The following is a 22,792-nucleotide window of genomic DNA, read 5'->3' as shown; positions in this document are numbered from 1 at the left end:
CTTTACAACATTCCACATACTGTATATGAAGTAAGATATTCCCGTTTCATCTGTTCAACATAAGATATTTAAAGACGAGAAATCTTTTTTTGCAAAGATAACAAACTGACAAACACGATCTGGACGCGAACATCTCGCCAAGCGTTCGCGATCCGTTCGTTTCGAAGCTCATGTTAAAGTGTTTGATTACGTTTTGTTCCAGCGCTGGCTGTGCAACGTGCTTATGGCACTGCAATGGTACTCTGTACTGGCCACTTTCTCCTGGATGTTGGTTGAAGGCATATTTCTACACAACCGACTTGTCGTATATGTCTTCAGATCGGATGCTCCATTCAAACTGTTCTACTTCATCGGATGGGGTAAGTCCTTTCCAATCAGTCGACTCTAGTAGTATCAGGACAAACGTCTCGTCCTAATCGGAAATCATGGCCTTAATTCAAATTCTGTAATTGTGCACAATGTAACCGATATATATTTCGTTTCGTCCTAGTACTACGCGAACTCAGATTTCTTCTGCTGTGTCAAATTCCAGTAGAACTTTGGGAACCACAATGTTGCTTTATTTTTTTCATAAAGATGCTCATCGAGGGAGTTTGTCCCTAGTAAGAGTGCTCTACCTTCAGTAGTGGCACATATGTAGCCTGCTTTTCCTTGTGTTGACATATGTACTCTAGTTAAACTAATTTAGATCTCATTACGAGTTTTAAAATCGACAAAAAGAAGATTTAACAGTTTAATTGTTCTCGTCAAGTTATGGCTGAAATATTGCCGGTGTGACAATAATTGCTTTTACTCATTCATTCATTGACTTGAGGGAGTTCTGGGTTGGCCACGTGGTTAAAGATTTCTTCACGCCGAAGACCCAGGTTCGATTCCCAAATTGGTACTGCTTAGAAGACAATCTATCGCGTCCTCTTCAGTGTAATATTCCTATAAATGATTCACTGATTTAGTCAATCGAGACCTTAATATATCAGGAGTCCTTTCACAGCCATGACCAGACAGAGATGTATGTTAAATTGTTGCCTTTGCCTTTATGCTAACTTAATAGACGAACCAAATCTTTTGCACAACATATACCTGCCTTATAATATATTCTATAAAGCCATTATCAGAGGCACTTTGGCTCTATCATGAGCCATTATCTCGAGATGAATCTGTCGTAGAATCTCATCAACACATCTGAAGGGTCTGACAGTGATACCGTCTCGCCAATTGTGCTGACCATGTCGCGAATGGGAGGTATTTGCGACATGAATATTATTCCATTTAGATCACGATCTGACAGGCTAATGTAAGGAGAAGTCTTTCGGTGATGCATATCACAGACAAACCTAGATGAGAAAAGATATACATGGCGAATCTGTGACTGTAGCAATCTGTGACTGCAGAAAAATGGAATTCGAAGCAACTATCCACGTCTTCACAATGTCAATTGCACATTAACATATCAAAATGGTCGCTAAGCGATTTTGTAAGTACCTCATGTCATGCAAAACATTATCATTTAAGATATGTTTAACATTTTTGTGGAATGTGCATATGTAGTTGTGATCGTATATTCAGCAAAGGTACAAAGATACACCAAATAAATGAGGGTTGAATATTTAGCAGGAAGATAAGTAGTAAAAAGATAACTGCAAAAACCGGAACGTTGCTATTCGTTTGGTAGATACATATTTGAACAACATATATTTGAATAGTATAAGGATAACGTCAGTTGGATAATTGTTTCGGTGGCAAAATCCGAGCAGAATGCGTGGCCTAGAGAAGCTGAGTCTTGTGGACTATCAATATTGCTTCAAGATGTTTGGAAGGTGTTCCTATCATTCATGCTTTTACAATCACGTTATGAGGTAAGTTTTGAAACATGTGGCATGGCGGTGGTAAGAAGTTTAAGTCGGTTGTACCGGCAAATTATCAAAACATCAAGAGACATTGAAGTAGTTAGATGAAACCTAATTCATGGTTCGAGTACGAATTATTTGTTTAACTTGATCCGCATGTATATCCATTATCTGAAATAGTGCTGCAATTGCGAACAGATAACCAATTGAAATCCACAGATGTACCCACCTGCACTGCACTAGTCTGTCTCACAGTCTCTGAACCACATTATTTCCCCTACAGTTTAGCCCTGAGTGCAGCGTTAAAGCCCTATATGAAGCATGGCTGTAGGTTCCGAAGTTCAACACAAGGGTTCCTTTTCAATTTCAAATGGTTTATTCGTTACTATCCAACTTGTATATCTTCAGAGATAAAACGTTACTCTTCCTGGGCGTACTGGAGTTAGAATCATACGTTTCCTATTTAGGTCGTTGCTGAGAGATTGCGTGACACATAACCACAAAAGAAAGATAGCGTGAACAACTTTCTTAGATCCACTCGCTGTCCTCACTGTTCATTGTTTGAAGTACACGTGTTCTTTCTACCATTCTTTCTATTTCAATGAGCGTCATGTGGCAAAAAATGTCTTCACACGCACTGCCCTAGCAACGCTAAACACGACATTTGACACGTGGGGACCATTTCAATGTTTGAGGCAAATAGAACATGTGATCTAGTTCCCTATACTGGATACAATGTTTCAGATCTAGCATACACTTCTTCATGTGATCAACTGACCTGCCTTTGCATGTATTTCAATAAGAGTAACACCACTACGACTGGATGCGCTCACTGCTACTACTATTGAATAGGGATATGTAATAGTGAAAATATGTGCTTTTATCAGAGTTTTCTTTTAACTATGGATATGGGTTTACAGCTATTATTTTGACAATGTGTACACTGGGGTAAGCCCCAAACATGGATTTCAATCAGGTAGTTATCGATATCCAAGGTTATGATGTAACTTTGAAATAATTCGGAAACTGATTTCTTGAAAATGACATTGACTCATATTGAACATTTATGTGATAGAATTTCAAACGAACAATTCAATTCTATGGTTGAACTTGTCATATTCTGGTTATAGAGGGTAGTTACAAACTTAAGACATTACCTCATTAAAATGTGCGAACGGTGTTATGCATCTTTTATTTTAGTGCAAACGCTGCTGCACATATCTCGAGGGTAATTTAAAAATATGGCAACAAAATTGTTGTGACATCAGTCTAGCAGCGAGGCGGAAAGGTTAACACCGTTTGCGGTCCTCGCACAGAACCATAGTGACTGAATCGTTACAACACGACTTAGGATTGACATTGACGATTACCATATCTTGCCTGCATCCTTCCATTCAATGTGGCCGTTTGACTGCAAACCCGCCTTTCCATATTCGGATAGATGCATATACTTACTCTTAAAATCTCTCTTCTCAATAAATCGTGGCAAGAGGGGTGATTGTCTTATGTAAAACTATATTCCAGCGATTCTACTGTTTGGTGTCTACAGATCACAAATTCTGAGGTATGATGCATCCCATTTTGAAGGGTCAAACATGCGCATGAACCAAAACACCGGATAGGCATTAAAGTTGTATTGTGGCTGGCATGCAGAGGACATCTTTGACGCATGCAACAAAAACAATTTCTTCAATTTTCTAATTAGACTTGCACCGTATCGTCTGGTGTTTTGTGTAACTGAGTTTGTGAATAACTGCCTTGTCGTTTCATGTTTTGCTACATGTGACATCGAGGAGTGGACAGTGATTGGTGAACCCAAGCTGTGAATGTGATGAATGGTGGAATTTGTGCAACAGACATTTACACGTATAGATATATAGATGGTAAAACGATGCAAAAAAGTGCCCTTTGTTGCTTTTCATTGACCAGGCTTTACATTTGTTCAAAATGGGTGCAACCAATTGGACAGGATACATGCAACTTCCTTTGCATATCTGGCATCATCACTATTTGATAGTGATGCCTAAAAACATATTCATGATATATACACTGAGGGGAACAGTTCCGCAGCACAACATATGTCTGTGTATACATGGTGTTGTTGTGTGCACTGGCAATACCAATGCACGTCCGTCCGACCGACTTTTGCGATTTCGGTGGGTTCTAAGTGACAAACGACCATGCGGAAACTGCTCTGTGCTTAACACAGTACTTGACATGAAAGGGTGAAGTCTGTTAATTCTGAAAATGGATCTCACACACGGTTCGGCTCATGGTTGACAAGCGATGCGACCTATAATAATACTCACTAACATACCAGGATTCTACATACCAGTAGCTGCCGTCACTAGGTGCTAGTTACGGAGGACCATATTCGCTTCTCAATCATTCGATCATTTGAAATTCCAAGTTATCGAGCTGAAAGAGCAGTTTTCCGATACTTGATATTTGCTAAATAACCGGAATACGTATTGCACAATACGGCTTCCTTTTGATCCAGACACATGCTTGTCTTATATCATTTTTAGGTGAGGCTGAAATATCAAAATGATATGATACGAAGATATGCCGGGGTTATAAGGATGCGATACTTTTGGCCATGTGTATAGTTGAATTTGTGAACACGATTCTGCTGTTAGCTAAAAATATTACTTATGGATGAGGAAAGAGTTTACTCGCTTTTATCAATTCATGTATGTCTGGTCACATCAACACTTCCATAGTGACAATCACAGCTAAGCAACGGATTGTCTGTCACGGGCGATATATTGGTCCAACTTTCTCATCTTGACTCCGAAGTCTTAGCAACTAGAGATTTCTTATCACCTCCTGAATCTGCATTCCCCCTCGTCATTACCGAGAAATCCCATTTAACATCACGGCACTACAGAAAATAACACACTAATATACTGATCTACTTTCCTCTCAGATAGATTATGACGTGTGACTCTACCCCGGCAGCACTGCAGTCATCCGCTTTCATAGTGACCGCTCCTGTTCCCCGAGTATGTCAAATTGCTACCACAAGCTTACGTGAAATTGGTTTTGAAGAGATGAAGCTGTTTCGTATCAGCATTAATGCGCTTTTAAGTATGAGACTTGCAACATACCATGAAATCAAATTGGGTCGTACAGGCAAGTAAGATTCATTGAATTACTCTGTCCTGTATAATCTCATTCAACAAAGCGCGTCTCACGGCAGAGACGCTGCATGCTGTTGACATTTACAGTAATTTCCGTCATCCATGTAGGGTGTAACACATTTCATACTTCCATCGTGACGGTGGCTTGAAGATGTCCACGTAGGGTGCCGGGACTAGAGAAGCTATTATATGAGATATATTTCTCATTAAAGGGGAAATGTGATTGAACTCCGGTTTGTAATCCTAGATTTCCTTTACAAGACATCGCTGACTCTGATGTGACACGCGCTTCACAAGAGTCGGGAGATACAGACCTAATGAATTAATGACCTCTTCAAGAAATAATAAAAAAATCAAAAGCGCACAATGAGCTACAGAAGCATTTATCCAAAAGATATATTTGTTTTAACCACAATTTTAGATAAAATGCTGTTGGAAATAAGTGAAATATGTTTTACTCCGCTAAATAACTCTGTGGTGTATTGGTTAGAAAGTCCGCCCTAAGAGCGGAAGGTCGCGCCATACCAAAAGACGTTGAAATATGGCACTGGCGGGTCCCTGCCTGGCGCTCAGCATTAATGGGTACAAGAAGAACTGTTCGGCTCAGAGTCAGCATAATGTGTCTGAGTAGGGAATTTATGCTTGCATGCGGCGTGGTATCTCCATGAGCCAGCTCTAAAAAACCAGCTCAGGTCTAAGCTAGTAAAAGCAGCCACACATTCACACGCATGCCCGTCGTCATATATGAGCGGACTATTCTCAAGTCCGGCGTTAAGCCCCTTCACCTTCACCAATAAGGGACAGTGTTGTAGCATAATAGCTAAAGCGTCCGTTTGTCTCGCTGAATTTTCCAGTTCCGATAAATCCCCAGTATACCCTTTATGCATCTGTGTGTCGGTCCGATCATTTTTGTACCTCCATTTGATGGCTCCGCAGTCTCACTGTAGTCAATCAGCAGTCGCAGTGCGACTCGGATTTTGCGGAAATCATACAGATATACTGACAAGTCCGAAAATTTAACACAATATGTGCAAGAACTCCCTCTACCTCCTTCAGAGTACATCTGCATCACCTGTGTTACCAGGTTTAATCATTTAGATAATGTAAGAAGCAAAAGTGGCTTCTCAGTGTACACACCAGTTTGGATAAAAAGTCAACCAGAGGAGGTACTAAATTCATCTGGCTGTGTTTAGCTGCATGCAGGGTATAGCGGACATTTATCGAAAGATCCGGAGATCGAGGATGATGGGTACAATGTGTGAAGCCCATATCTGGCGTCCTCCAGCGTTCAAAATTGCTGGACTGAAACCATAGTCTCTTCTGGAACGTGAAGGTTGTAAGACAATAAATATACCACACAGTGTGAAAAAGACTGACCTTCACGTGAAAAACTATCTTGCTGCTCCCGCTAGATGATGTAAATGTTACATTTTTGACGTAAATACACAGATCATATATATGACATATTTTAACGAGGAATAACAAATCCACCAGACTGCATAAGAAGATGCCTTGTCTGGAGAAGCGCTGTTGATGACACGCCACTACTTATGTACCAAGCTGATGACCCTCTAGTTCTTCTGAAGACAACGAGTGACATCCCGCCATCCCCATTTAAGATCATCATAATCACACATCCGAACCCATCCACCCACACCCGGCCATAAATTGTACATGGTCCCCTACGGGTGGTGAAATGTTTCTAGATGAATTGTCCGTAACCATTCAAGTTCTGATTTGGTTTTGCAAGAGACGACTAGATGTGACCAGACAGTCACTTCGGGAGTATAGTATTCCACTCGCTTAGATCGATGGTCGTAAAGTCAATCTGAATGTTTTACAACCCGTTGTCATATCATGTACGAAATTGATGGAATTTCTGTAATCTGAACAGAGAAAGGGTAACTACGAGCCGAAATGTCAGGAATGATACTATCCATCTGCATCCCGACATCTGAAAACAGGAAAAAAATTTCATTTTATTCTGTCCTTGACCCTCAAAAGGATGTCGTGTTGTTTTTGAGACAAAAATCAACTTTTATAATGGATCCTGTCTACTTTTCACAATGTTTTCAACACACGGAGAATTAAACCGGCAACAAAGTACCTGCCATTATCTTCTTCTTAACACTCTGATATGTCGATTATCGATCTTGCCTCTGTAATGGTTCTTCTTACCAGCTAATTTAAACTTATTGCAGTGATTGATTGATAGACTGTAATGAAGTTTCAACTGATGCGTGAAAATAATTTGTTAGAGTGTTGATCGCGACAATAATCTGGAGTTATCGCCCCGCTAGTTCAACCTTTTATGGCTAGGTGCTCTGAGGAAGCTATTTAAACTTTCTGGATATGTGTCGTCCATTTAGTGAGACGAAGCGATCTTGTGAAAAGGATATTCCATTTTCAGACCCGTCCTTTCGAGTTCATTTGTTAAGTCCATTAGACGTCGTTACTGCAAGTGCAACACGATACTGACAGCTGACCAGAGAAGAGAACGTGAACACGCATAGTTGCATTAATTATACAAAACGGACAGGTGGTCTACAGGTTTTGACTTCAAGACTACTGCGTTGATATAGCGATTTATCATACAATGGATAGTGTTCTCGGAACGATAAAGCCAACGGATATTTTCAATATCCGTTGGGGTCATATAGGGATACCGATGCAAATTAGAGAGGTCATATGCAATTTTTAGGGACTACTTTCACACTGTAAACAAACATGGCGTCACACCTGTCTATCGGCGTGTCCAGATAGACTGCCGTGGTTACGGTACTTTGAGTGCCTTGATGGGTGACAACACAACTATAAACATTGTCGTAGCTAAAACATCGCCAGCACCGAAACGCAGGCGTCTTGCAATTATTGACTCGGACAGCAACCAGGGAAATCTCGAATGAACTGTTTGACACTTTGTCAGATGACAAGTACGTTTGCAAAATGCCTCGCGAACATTATATTTATTGTTCAAAAGTTTAACTGAAAATTTCCCCACGTCCACACGTGTTTTGTGTCAATTTTCAAACTAAGTGAATATTTGTTAAGAACAATACGCTCTTTAGCATAAAAGCTGGCTGGAACTACATAACGTAACACAGCCAAATGAGTGATCAGTAGAAAACTGCGTCACCGACCTTGTGACGTCACATATTACTACGCACATATTTGTGACGTCATAGATATGTGGGCACATATCAGGAAGTTAAGTTTCATGTTCTGTGGCGAATGAAATCACATTTTTTTTAAATTCTAAAATAAGAATGACATTGTATCATAAATAGGCTATCACACTCGTGTGTTATGGGATGGTTCATATCCTGCATTAGGAATAAACACTATGTATTTAGCTCGTTAAATACAATGTTTATTCCCAATGCAGGATATTAACCATCCCACAACACACTCGCGTGACAACCAATATATCCAGGCATGTTTATACACGCGTGTGCCAGTGTGTCTGCCTACGTGTGCCGGGGTATGGTACCTTGCGGTAGTTTAGCACGGGTACCCAATTCAGACAATGATAGTGATTCCGATTTGACCAGTTTGTAGACAAATGCTATCATTAAGCGTTAGTTGTTAACTGTGACATGGATAGGTCATCGAGGTGCTGTCTGCCGGTCTGGGGATAATGTGGGCTGGTACTGTCTTAAGACCCGTTTGCGAGTTGATATAAGCGAATAAAATAGTTTTATAATTATGAAACTACACGCGACCTCAAAACTATACGCAGGGTCGATTATACGATTTGAACAAGGTCTGAGCATGTTATTATAAATCAAACTGAATAAAACTTTGCTGACACCAGGTGTTCATGAAAAGGAGGGTGGAAGGGCTGCACGTCCGTCGAGGACGTAAGTTCGATATCCCATGGGTAGGCAACATCCTGCGCCGCGAATTTTTGGAATTTCTAGCTAACTCTGCAATATTTCAGCTCTATGGCTCTAAAATGATCGGGCCTGTAACAGACAATACAATCAACACCATAAACATCGATCTACGCAACTTGGATACAGTGACATGTGCCAACTAAAGTCAGCGAGTCTGATCACCTGATCCCATTAGTGGACTCTTACGACAATCATGGGTTATTCAAGATCAATTCTGACCCGTATCTTCATGAGTCGAATTTGCTGAAATATTGATTAAAAATTACACATTACTAAAAGGGTGAACATACCTTACTCAACCTCCTCTGATGGTCCCGTCATAAACACATGCAAAATCTAATCAACAGTGCATACACTAAACGCCAAAAGAAACGTCTTCTTCCCTATTGAAGGATGTACCTTCATCGGCAATAGTTGTGATGCGCTGACGTCCACTTCCTGGTGTGTCTTCGTTGACACCAGTCCCTCTATGGCACTGATTATGTCTTATAACAGTCATAAGGAAGCACCCGCGGACGTTGGCAACAGCATTGTATGTGGACTCCACCCACACCTTCCCAATGGCTCCTTCTCTGTCTTCAATTGTTAATCGTGGCATATGTCTCGTACTTGTGTATCATATCATGCATACTGGTCTCTCTATATACCCTACAGAATCATTCTACACGTGAAATGTATATGCAAATACTGCTGGAATATTGCTACGTTTTGGCGACTGGTATTGCTGTGCGTAAACAGAAAATGGGAAAATGTTACTTTGCCAGCAGTCTAATGCATAATTTTAGATATTCCTATACACCTATTACGCTATATCAAAGACAGTCTGTGAAGCCCATATCGGGTGTCCTCCAGCGTGCAAAATTGCTGGACTGAAACCATAGTCTCTTATGCAACGTAAAGGTTGTAAGACACAAACAATATATCACACAGTGTGAAAAAGACTCACCTTCACGTGAAAAACTGTCTTGCTGTTCCCGCTAGATGATGTAAATGTTACACTTTTGGCGTAAATACACAGATCATATATATGACATATTTTAACGAGGAATAACTTTCAGAAACAAATCCACCAGACTGCACAAGAAGATGCCTTGTCTGGAGGAGAACCGCGGTTGTTTCTTGTTTTAGTAGTTGAAGGATGGTGACTTTAAACGGTTTATCTTTGTCTCAAAGCAGCATTTTGTTTCGACCATTCTTTTGGACATATAAAACTCACTGTTATTGGTTTTCAACCTAGTCGAAAATAGGACAATTTAATTCTTATGTAAAAGATGCATTTCACATAAATATGAATTCATCTCAGAATTTGTTTATGTGATTTGCATAGAGCCGTGTGGTCCTGCTTGCTTGTAAACTAATACCTTCTAGCATATCTTTTCAGTAGTTTTTCAGTAATTCATAAAGGTAGGAGTTCCCTTTGACGTCTAGTGTATGGGTCAAAGAAGGGAACTGGATCCCAAATCATTGATACATCAGTCCAGACAATGTCCTCCACATTTCCTTTGAAATACCATTGAAACAATATATTTTCCAGTGTCGTACACCGCTCTTTCAAATCCCCTAAAAAGATCAAGATGAACTGTGTTTCTGGAATTTGAAATATAGGCACAGTTGCAGGAATATCTTGTAGTCATCATTCTCGTCACATACATTGATAGATAATGTTTCTTCATATTGATTCAGTTTATACATTTAAAGCAAAAGAGCCGCTAATCAAATTGCAAAGTCAGTTCGCTGCAGACACCTCGACATATATATGCAGCAAGTGGCTGGACGCTAAGTTCGTTACATCGTCATGAGCTTGGTCGTCATAAAAATAAAGCACTGCTTGTAACATATCGTCACTTTATTCATATAATGACTCGTAAATCAGTAGACTAGAATTTGACCATTTTTGCATCATCAGGTGAGTAAGAAGGGTATGGGTGATCAAACATCTATTCATCAAACAACTCAGAGTTCTGTTGAAGCTGCTCCAAGATGTCCCTCGTTTCATTTTGCAAATGAACAGAATTCCAGATCTACAAACATCAATCAATATGAGCATCTAGACTAGATGTTGTCCATGGAAATACCTTCTTGTCATCTTAATGTCAATGATTCACATGCTATATTGTGTCACCAAATATTTGATTTTTAGAGAATCGAGTTCTGTCCCAACTCCCATTATCTTGGAGCGCTAGCATCCCCTTCCTTTATGGATCATTTATAATCTGTGAGACAGTGATTTGGTGGTACTCTTGCTGGACCCAGTAATATCTGTCCTTCTCCTGACTCAAACGTTGTAAAGATTACTAATTTGGGTAGATGTCTCTTTTAGTAAACATATGTATATCGTAATTCAGTGAATATGTCATCTTCATGATTCCAACGATGAATGCTCTATTCATACATTTATTTGCAGAGAATATTATACTTTTCCTCCCAATCAGGGTTATCATATTCGTAGTTTTATTCCCTATCAACGCTAACATGGTCATAATTTTCCTCCCAACATGGGGAGGATCATACATAGGTGTCCTCCCATTCAAAGTGATCATACATAGTTTTCCTCTCAACCAATGTGATCATGCATACTTTTTCTCCCAATCATTGTGATCATACATAGTTTTCCTCTCAATCATTGTGATCATACATGTGTCCTTCTAACCAGTATTATCATACTCGTAGTTTAATCCCCATTCAACGTTGTATTTTTAATTTTTCCCATCTAATATCTTACCATGGTCATAATCTCCACCCATCACTCCAGTCAGTGCTATCATCTATAGTTAGGTTCTCAATAAATGTTATCATGTTACATAACAATGTATCATTATACTGTCTTTACACCAGGTATTCCTGCTATTATAACCATTACCTGGGCTGTGGTAACTCATTATTTCAACGGAGACAAGTGCTGGAACGCATCCTCGAATTCTCCCTTCATCTTCATCATATTTGCTCCAATCCTTCTGGCTCTGGTGGTAAGTAAACACATTTTTTTGTATTTATACCTTCTTAACTGCGAGAGCCGTGAAGAAGCGGGTTCAAATATTGGTCTTCACTAGTGAGTGAGTGAGTGAGTTTAATTTTACGCCGCACTCAGCAACATTCCAGCTATATGGCGGCGGTCTGTAAATAATCGAGTCTGGACCAGACAATCCAGTGACTAACAACATGAGCATCTATCTGCGCAATTGGGAACCGATGACGTGTCAACCAAGTCAGCGAGTCTGACCACCCGATCCCGTTAGTAGCCTCTTACGACAAGCACGACAAGTAAGTAGCGACTAACAGGATCTGGTGGTCAGGCTTGATTGACACATGTGATTGTTTCTCGATTGTATAAATCGATAGTTATGCCGTTAATCACTGGAATGTCTGGTACAGATGCTTTTACTTACAACTGAAATATATAGCTGGATTATTGCTTGAATATTACGGAATGTGGCGTGAAACCAAACAAATCGTAAGTGTGAAATAATAAAATAATGGATTGTACAAGTTTCCTTTCCGTATATATACGATTCACATACCGTGTTCCTTCAGTGCCACTCGCCTCATTGCATTACCGTTGATATTCCAGCCAGTAATGGGAGGGGTCTATATAGGTACTAGATTCACAAGTTTCACTCGTCCAAGCAACTATTATGTCACACAAAACAGTCCAGCGGCAGTCGAAAACCAAAAGAAACTCTCTATCTCGTACTATGTGTTTAACCATACAAAACAAGTGATTTTTTTTCTCAAAGCTGACCGTCATTTTGTGATACTGTCAGGAGATGAATCGTTTAGTATGCTTTAATTGTAATCGGTGCTGCCAGAGATAATCTGCCATGTAACAAAATGAACATCGAGAAGAGAATGTGTTTGACACAATGCAGTCTTCATGCAGGAAGCCTCTCTCATGATCAGAGATCTGCTCCTTCAAGCTCGCTTTCAACTGCTTTTTTCTTTCGTTCATTCTCTCAGCTTTCTCATCAGCCATCACGTTGTTACTCCAGCATACCTTTCAGCTTTCAGCGTGCATCCGTTAGCTACTGGGATACTTAAGTAAACGTAATACACACGAGTAGAGTTGCATTTTTCTGCGTCTTGCTGTAATTTGCTCTCATGCCAACAACTCGATTTCATCACGAATATAAAACGGCATATTGATGAGAAACACGCCATGATTGTGACATTATACAGCCAATTTTCCATTCACACACTCTCTAAACATATTTCAAACATATTAAGTTTAACTTGACCCTATTTAATCTTCTAAGAAATACTCAGAGGAAATTACTGCTTCATGATTATCAACACTGGAAGCTTCAAGATGACAAACAAATATCTCCGTGAGCATGCTTCGAATACGTTATTGTTAACTGACTTCGAATCTTTTCTGAATATCAGGATGTTATAACAACAATGGATAAACACAGTCACATATTTGCTCATTTTGAGTGAGTGAGTTAGTTTGACGCAGCACTCAGCAATATTCCGACGATATGGCGGCTGTCTGTAAATGTTCTAGTCTAGACCAGACAATCCAGTAATCAACAGTATTAGCATCAATATGTGCCCTTGGGAACTGGTGACAGGTGTCAACCTAGTCATCGAGTCTGACCACCCGATCCTGTTAGTCGCCTCTTCCGACAACCATGTGCTACTAAAAGCCAATTTTCTAACCGGGACTTTCACGGGTAACTCTTCTTAAGGGAAACACATAGTACTAAATAATGGTTCATCATGACGCTGAAGGGGTCGGAAATAACACTGCGAAAACCTTCGTAGTGATTAATGCACATGCAGTGTCATCTTATCGCATGGCGACAATCACTGGCTTGTCTGGTCCACATTCGACGTGTTTGTAAGCAGCATCGTACAGGTGTAATACTGCTGAAATAGACACTTTTTTATGAATGGGAACATGTTTTTGAAATTTCTATGACTGCATTTAAGGTCGCTTAAACACTAATCTTGGTAAATCACTGTGGCGAAAAACATGCCTGAGACGAGTCTAGGATTCAAGCCGTTATTACAGGATCCTGCACGGAAATCTGAAGTGCTGAGTATTACCTTTCGGTCAGCCGTGACCACTCCGAGATTTTTTTGTTGGTGTGTCGACATCTTTGCTCGTACTGTTGTTTTATGCCGCACTCAGTATTCCTGCTATATGATATTGATCTGTCAGTATTCGAGTCTGGACCAGCCAATCCGGTCATTGATCCCATGCGAGGTGATTGATCCCATGCGCATTGATTGATCCCATGAGCACTGGTCGACGCCAAAATTGATGGCATACATCAACCAAATCACCAGCAAGTCAGCCTCCACTTGAGACAAGCGATGACTGCTGAAGACCAAGAGGAATAGAAGGCGGGCTGAAGGAAACAGTATACATGAAGATGATATAAATTACATTGTTTTTATTTGTTTTGTGTTTTGGCCTCCATATGTTATTGAATTCTGAGGTGTGTCAGAACTGCCGTCAACTGTCCTTGTAATTCAGTTTTCTGTTCCTCCTCAAGAATGTCAAAAACGTTGTGACACAAATTATTTTGTTTGATTTTGGGGATTTTTATGTGCAGGACAAACATACGGAAGGAAATTAAAGATGTTGAAAGCTTGTACAGTTTGAAATGTCTCTCGGCTTACATTTCAGATTAATCTGGCCTTCCTCATCAACATTATTCGCGTGTTGATAACAAAGTTACGGGCGCACAACACAATAGAGTCCAGACGGATAAGGTGAGTCGTCATTGTGTTTGTTTATCTCTTTCTGTTTTGTTTGTTTGTTTTTTGTATTAGTAATATTCATTTCAACCACTGAATAATCGAGTCTGGTATTGACAAAACATGGGTTGATGCTATTTAGGGTGTCCCTCGCCGTGATATTGAGGGCATATTGCAAAAGCGGCGTAACACTAGACTCACCCATTCACCCTTTAACCCAAGCTGCTTGTGTAGTCATAGAAGCTCCAAAATCATAGGACTATCCCGTCGGGTACACACTCCCTGGTTGGGGAACCATACTAGCCAAATATGTCACGTGCTTGGAGGCATAACTGAAGTCCTAGAAACTCTCAGGAGTCAAGCTGCCAAACACGATCACACATCCAAGGACTCTCTGCGCCCAAAGCTGCTTAACTTCGACTCATTTGTGACCAAGGCTGTATGCACTCGACTATATCTCGACTTCTTAAAACTTTTCCCGTTTGTAAACAACAATAATCTGTTACTTGAGTATAAATAGTAAAACCGCAACTTCTGTAGATAGCTAATGCCACTTGAATAACGGTGCCACACTGAAAAAACGATGTGAAGGTACTCCGAACTGTTCTGCGGGTTCAGTGTAGCGATATTCTAGAATTTGTCGCTTGATCTCATCCTGTATCGATATCCCTTATGTAAACTAGTTTTGGTTGATAAAATTTAAGCGTGTACATGATAACCCTCCATAGGCCTACAGTGGGATTTCAACGGTTTGCGTTGCTATATTGCTCTCAGTGGGAAGTTGAAAAGTCGAAGCATTGTTATTTAGAAAAGAAAAAAGGTCAATATTTTCATAAATGTCATGTGCTACTTGATATATACAAGACATGTTTGCGACAAATAGATCAATAGAACACGCTATAGGTTGCGTATTAGTTATACAATCTTGACATTTCCACATTTATTGGAACCCGTCTCAAGTGAAAGAACTAAATCTAAGTGAAATTCGATTGACATGATTGAGTGAAATGAGTGCCCCCATGTCACTCAAAGCATGTTTGATCTCTAGAAACAGAGCATTGATTGGTATCCGCCAGTATCATTGATTACTGAAATACATTGACAAATCCAGAATCAGATCAATAGTAGCTACCGATCTGTTTATCACGAGAGGAAGGAAATCCTTCCAAAACAGAGGAAAGCACTTTGTTGTCAAATAAGGGTTCTTTCACAAGTCTCCTTAATTGAACGAGCCTGCGACGAGGTTGCCAATACTGGAGGTATCACCACTGTTGATAAAACCTGCAATTTGACGTTTCCTAATGTTTCAAAAGAGTATGAGAGTGTGTGGAAACGCCATGGTGAATGATGGCCATTTGCTTTTCAGATATTCAGAGGAAGCCATCTACATGCACGGTAAATGATGGGTTAAAAAGTTAGTGATCACATCAACATGGCCAAACCTTGCACTCTTTCTGTTTCGCCATGAACGAAAAAAATAAATAATTGGAATTTACATTTTTAAGTATTTTATATTTCAGATGTGTGACTTTGTGGGTTTATTTAAGAAACCACTCTGCAACGTGAATACGCAGAGTAATTTGTTGGAGAGTGTATAAAAAGTGTAAGAAAATTCAGAGATTCCCAAAGGAAGCTGAGTAGGAAATGGAAAGAACTTGTGAAAAAGGTCTGCTTTGTGGTTTTAGTAACGTGTTAATTATATTATTTATTCGTAAGTGTAAATGAAGGCGACGTAATTCTTTCCCTAACCATAAAAAGTATCCGCCTTAAGCATAGTTGATAGTTCAGTTCCGACTTAATCATGGGCTTCCGTTTTTTAAGTACTGTTGAGTACATTTGATAGCAGGTGTTCGCGTAGCTTAATTTTCTTGCGCTTACTTGTTTTGGAAGGCCTGATGAACTAAAAAGGTGTAAAGGAAAAGTCGAGCATACGTTTTGTTGTGTATGAATTTATTCATTTTTTCAGTGTAGTTTGGACTGCTGGTCACTTCTTAACCATGAATTGACGCTTTGAGTACCCATTGCGTGGTTTAGCTATGAAAGCTGGCTATTGGTTCTCGTTCATTCACGCGCAACAACCCACCACAGCCAGCTTCAGAACGGGTCATTAGTGGATACAAGCATAATTTGACATTATTCTTAAGTCTACTCCTTGTTGTTGTTCGGCTCAAGGAGATTATCTGATGGCGGGGTAAATGGTGGGTATCTTAATGAACACCTTGGTTTCCAGATTCTGAGTGAGTGTGAGAGGGCAGCGTCGCCAGCAATAATGCATCAATGTCATATCGGGTCATGTCAGGAATGGGTTTCACACATAGTGCCATGATTGGCGTGACAAGCGAACGTCTACACTACAACGCCTACCCACAGCCCCTCCAGCTGTCAATAAACTGGTTCAGAAACATCGACAAAGAAATAAGGTGGAGGGCTGTCTGAAATCCGGATGGCCTCGTGTGGAGTCAGTACACGGAGATCGTGACCTTATCCGCATGGTTGGGCGGAAGCTATTTGCTATAGTCACCCGTCTTATGGAGAACCAATATGGAGCAGCCAATCGTCATCCGTCACATTGAGTTTGGGCTCAAGCGTGGTGAATAGGTATCCTTTGCTATTAGATTTCCATCACATGCGTGGTGTTTGACGAGACGTTAGTTATTAATTTGTTTTGGTTGTTGTTTAATGCCGCAGTCAAGAGTATTCCAACTATAGGGCGGCGGTGCTTATCATCGTGTCTGGAACACAGAATTGAGTGATCATCAGCACGACCATGGGTCAACGGCATTGGGATATATACCACGAGTCTACCAAGTCAGCGAGACTGACCACCCGATCCCGTTAATCGCCCTTTACAAGCAAGGGTTGGTGAATACCAATTCTAACCTGATCTGAAACGTGAGGTCAAGGATGATCTATTGGTACTTCTTGCATATCACAGGTGGACGAAACTAGAGGGGTCAAGGAAGATCCACTGGTCGAACGATACTTGTTGCGTAACACATACAGGCGGACAAAACTAGAAGGGTAATCTATGAGCGTCAAACCAGGGTCCGATAAATGTACCATATTTTGGAAGTCACACGCTGGCTACAACTCCCTTCTACATGGACGAAAAGGCGATAGTATGACGCACGATCGAGAGACATTTACCGGAATTCTGCAGGACGAAAGCCGTAACGTCCACCTTGGTGTGAGACCAGATCCGAAACCTGCAAGAAAACATCTGCCACATCCTTGGGCGTGAGATTCGGAAGCCAGTCTCCAGGAACTGTCACAAGCGTGGCATCATTCATGGCAGAACATATTCCATTAACTCCTCATGCGTCTTACCAATCAGGAGGTCAGCTGAACAAGTGTCGTCTACACACATTATTGACCTTACTGTCACAGGAAGTCATGCTCGGACCGTCAATGTCACGTGTGACAACCGATAAAACATACTGTAGCATCCAACAGTCCCATGCTTAATCATGTCCCAATTTCATCAATTATGTACACGAGGAACATCCATCAACACTTTGAGAAATAGTCACTGTTCCTAGAAATAACATACGGTCTGGACGAATGCCATAATCGCGAAGACGTCTAGAAACTTCTCGTCAAAATAGCTGTTAACGATTAATTATTTTACGTGCATGGATTCGAACATAGCAAAATGTAACCAAGTAAGGTTTTTGTGTAAAACGTATGTTACAGTCAATCTGTAAAAACAATCAATGGCCAAATGACTAAACCGATCAGATTTATTAAAATCATACCGATACATTGGTGCATATGATTTCTATTAACTGAACTTACTGATTAGAACTGAAACTACTAATCGTATTAGTTATTTGACCAAATGGCTGGTTTGATAAATTGACTGTAACATATGTAGAACATAGTGTATAAATAAAGAAAAGGTCATATAGTAACCACTGTCATGTGAACCTCTAAGTAAATCAGTCTTTGACCAGACAATTCAGTGATTGATATCATGAGCAAATGATCGCCCTTTCAACGTCCACCGGATCCATTAAGTCGACACCTTTTTACGACATGCTATGCAAGGTTCCACCTGTAAGGCGGAATCCTCGTGGTTTTCGCCCGTGGATTCCAATTTCTTTGAGGCTAATCTGAAATAACACTGAATAATAATTCCTTTAGTGATAAAACAAATCTGAGGAAGTGTTCAAGGTGGTTTACAGAACTGGACAAATGCGAATGGAAACAGCTTGCAGAAAATCCTGTATGTAAAGACCTGATTTTGTCTGAGTCACTTTCTACTTTTTGATGGCTGTAATCTCATCACAGACTCTAGTAGGTTATCCAACAAATGATTCTAAAAAAAACCCGGGTATCATCAAATAAGATTTTGGAAGGGTTTGCAGGCATGTGTAGCCTTTGAACGTTTTCAGGTAATGTCAAATTGATGCTATTTTGACTTCATTTAACACATAATGGCAAAATCGGATCTCAAACAATGAACTCGTTTAGTGAGTGAACATATCATACCTCACATCCAAACATCAATGTCTAATCAATATGACGACACAATAAACAGTACGCCTTTGCACTCATAAACAAAACATAAACAAACATACTTACGTCATGACCATCAGTTTTCCTTCATATCACAATAATGTAGGTCTGACAGAGCTCCAGATTAATTGTTATATTGCCAAATAGATTTCATCTATTTTTAAATACACAACATGGAAGTCATGTGACTATTAGAGTAAACTCACTGGCTACGGCTATAACAGTATTTATATGATTTATATAGGCATCGCCTAATGCTGTTGTAGAGTTTGCTAATGCTGTGGTTGAGTTTGGGCGCCACGACGAATCATACGCAGGCCAATTTAGTTAACTGAGTAAAGTGCGCAAGGTATTATAGACTTATTGGGTTTCAAATGATTCTTATGCGATTTTTGTACTCATAGATTTGTAATTATTTGACTTAATGTGCTTTTTATTGAGTAAAATACGCAAATACGCGCCTTATCTGAAGCTCTGCAGTTCTGGTGATTCTGCCCGGGCTATTCATTGGATATGTACAAAATATATAAATATTACATCCAGATTTCAAATCTGATTAACGATCAGTTAAACGACGAGCAGTCTGCTGCCACATTTATACTGAATGTGTAACAAGATTAGTTACTTGAATGGTCAGATCAACCAATCCATAAACAAAACTGTCTATAATGAAAAACAAGCAGTGGTAAAGCCATTTGACAGTTTGTATAATTTCCACAATGCGACCCTCAGACAGTGACTACAAAACAATGTGTTTGACCATGAAATAGTGATTTTAACACTTAATGTGATCTTAATGTATGTAGTCAGCAAACAGTGATCTTTACACGTGTTTATCTCCACCAAGTAGCGATCCCAGCATGTGTTTATAAATGATCATGACAGAGTTTCCACGTAATCAAGTGGCCACCATCTGTACCCACCAAAGGATTCGATGGTTCGTTTAGTGCACACGGTTGTGCACTGTACACTAGGGGTTGTGGCAACACTGAAGGTGTCTGCACTCAAATTTGACTCCAAAGTTTTTACATCCGGTCACAAGTGGGCTCGGTCCCGGCACCTCCAAGCTCGCTGGAGTACTAGCCTGGCGCCTCAGACAGTGCGTCCACCGTGCCCTTTAGGTAGGGCAATGGTCCGAACCTGTGTCGAAACTTGGAGGAACAGTTGAATGTGCCACATCAAACCAATACGGCTCTCTCAACTTTCCAAAGGTCAGCTTTCCTTTCCATGTCCAGAACTAATCCACCAGCATCACCACCTTTTGTATCTTTTTTTTTCACATCCGATGAGGTGCAACAGCACTTGCTCTGTCTAACAAGATTTCACAGATCATCATTTGGCCCCTTCTGAAAAGGCGTTATGGCATTAAAACGTTTTGTGGCAGATATAATCTGGAACGACATCACCCAGTCTGTCACACAACAGGTAAAAATTATGTCCTGTGGATATCCAAGTTTTAAAAAAATAGTTGAAACCTACATTACCCAGTATCCATTAGGTTTCCACAAAAACGGAAGCTAAGTTATTTTTGCTGTGTTTGACTTATGCAATATGACCCCATGGGCTTTGGTTATGTGTTTACTGATAGGTAGGTAGATAGAAAGATAGATAGATAGATAGATAGATAGATAGATAGGTATATGTTAGATAGATAGATAGATGTTGTGCCTTTGCTCAAACTACATTTGAGATTAGTCGTTTGACGCACCATATATTATGTCTAAGTACCCAGTGTTTAAATTAAAGTATATTTTCTTTCAGAAAAGCCATCAAAGCAACGGTGGTACTGTTTCCTCTGTTAGGAATCACCAACTGTTTGTTTCTGGCTAAACCGTCAGATGACAAGAGTGTGCTCATGGCGGTCTACAGGGTGACAAACGCCATTCTACCAGCATGTCAGGTACGTTTTTTAAATTTTAGTCAATATACTCTCCCAAAAATAAATGCATAGATTGCATGAAAGTCCGCCAGTTTGAGGCTGATCGTGTGTAGGACCGCCTTCGTGTCAAGCCAAAAGACGTGAAACTATGGTACTTGTTGGTACCAGCCAAGTGCTGGGCATGAATGGGTACAAAAAGGATTGGTCAGCTCGGAGTTAGTATAATGTGTATTCATTGGATATTCATCGTTATCTCAGTGAGCTGGCACAATATAATCAGCTCAAACCTGGGTTAGTACATGTAGCCTACAGCGTCCAATGGCTATGTTGCAATTTATGTATTCGGGTTTTGTTAGGTACATTAAGGGCGTTCAAACATAGTCTATGGGTGTGAGGCGTTATCTGCATAGCTAGTAAGAGCGGTAACGACAACCTACGATACAGAAAACAATAACATGAGATAACATCTTAAAAACATCTTTCACATACAAATATACATTCACATATCATTCACATATACTTTATCTTTCACAATGATGTATAAAAATGATTGTCTGGATTACATAAATACTCTCTTGAGGAACCTACTGAGTTGTCCTATACAGTGCACATGAATTTAAGTATACTGAGGGAAAAAATAAAGGGTCACATGAAAGTACGAGCATTCCTTTTCTTTATTACAAAGTTTCCTAACAATTTTTGTAAAGAATCCTGGAAAAGAATAAAGGAACACTTGTGCTTTAATCTCATCCTTTATTTTTCCCCCAGTATACTTAAATTCATGTCTTTCATAGACATTGCCTACGGTCTGTCAGCATTTGGGCGAGTCGGCAAGGTCTAACACCATTGCGACAGATATCATTGTGACGTCATAACTGTAAACTATAATGACGCCAAACGTCTAGCGGTATTACTCTTGTGTAATATTACCGTAAAAAATATTGCACAGCAATATCTTCCACGGGCGTGTAATAACTAGTAATAGTATATATTACTAATCTAAAACAATGACACTCGTTCATTTCAATTGATCAGAGATCATATCAGCTCATATGTCACAGTGTTGTCAAGCGCAAGATGGCTGATAACGTGCACAGTTTAAATAGACCAATGAACACAAGGTTTGAGTTAGAACAAAGAGGAGACGATGATTTGAACGTGGGCTAATCTGAAACCCCTTTACATTTATAGACAGTTCCAACAACATAGTAATGAGATGTTGAGAAACTACTGTCCTAACAAATATAAAATGCTAGAACCCAAAAGTGCTGAATTAGATAAAATTATCCACAACAAAGTAGCTAATTACAGGAACTGGTGTCTGCCATATTTATGTGTTTTGTTTTTTGCAGGGAATCTTTGTCACGGTTTTATACTGCTTTATGAATACGGAGGTAAGAAAAATATCTACTGCACGTAAACGTACTCAATCACTGGAATGTCTGGTCCAGACTCGGCTATGTGAACAGACCGCCGTTATTTAGCTGGAAAGACGACGAGAGTGGCTTCTAACAACCAAGGGGAGGAAAATAATATTTTTAATGTAAAACAGTGTCCTAAATACTGTTTATTGATGACTCAAGGAAATGCATTTAATTTTATTGCTTCTCGCCTGCATCCGCCAAATCCCATCTAAAGGCGTAAAATCATGATACCTGATGTTCCCTTGCCGGCAAAATTCAGTGTTAACACCAGTCGGATGGGCTTGGACTCAGTATATTGTGTTAAACGACAGTAAAGGTACCTTGGTACTTCATTTGACTTTGTTTATTGTGAAATTATGTAAAAAGGCGTAAATTCTGAAGT

General features: G+C 39.9%; 1 protein-coding gene across 1 annotated transcript in view; it reads left to right on the top strand.

Moving 5' to 3' along the window:
- LOC137256474 (corticotropin-releasing factor receptor 1-like) overlaps window positions 1-22,792 on the top strand; it is a 41,486-nt gene that overhangs the window by 18,176 nt on the left and 518 nt on the right. Inside the window, exons 5-9 of the mRNA XM_067794313.1 lie at window positions 203-359; window positions 11,722-11,852; window positions 14,519-14,604; window positions 20,869-21,007; window positions 22,339-22,380. Of these exons, the coding sequence (XP_067650414.1) occupies window positions 203-359; window positions 11,722-11,852; window positions 14,519-14,604; window positions 20,869-21,007; window positions 22,339-22,380 (555 nt within the window). The remainder of the gene's footprint in view (window positions 1-202; window positions 360-11,721; window positions 11,853-14,518; window positions 14,605-20,868; window positions 21,008-22,338; window positions 22,381-22,792) is intronic.

This window comes from Haliotis asinina, chromosome 11 (genome assembly GCF_037392515.1).
Source record: "Haliotis asinina isolate JCU_RB_2024 chromosome 11, JCU_Hal_asi_v2, whole genome shotgun sequence".
Lineage (NCBI taxonomy): Eukaryota > Metazoa > Mollusca > Gastropoda > Lepetellida > Haliotidae > Haliotis > Haliotis asinina.
This window is presented reverse-complemented; position numbering and strand designations above follow the sequence as displayed.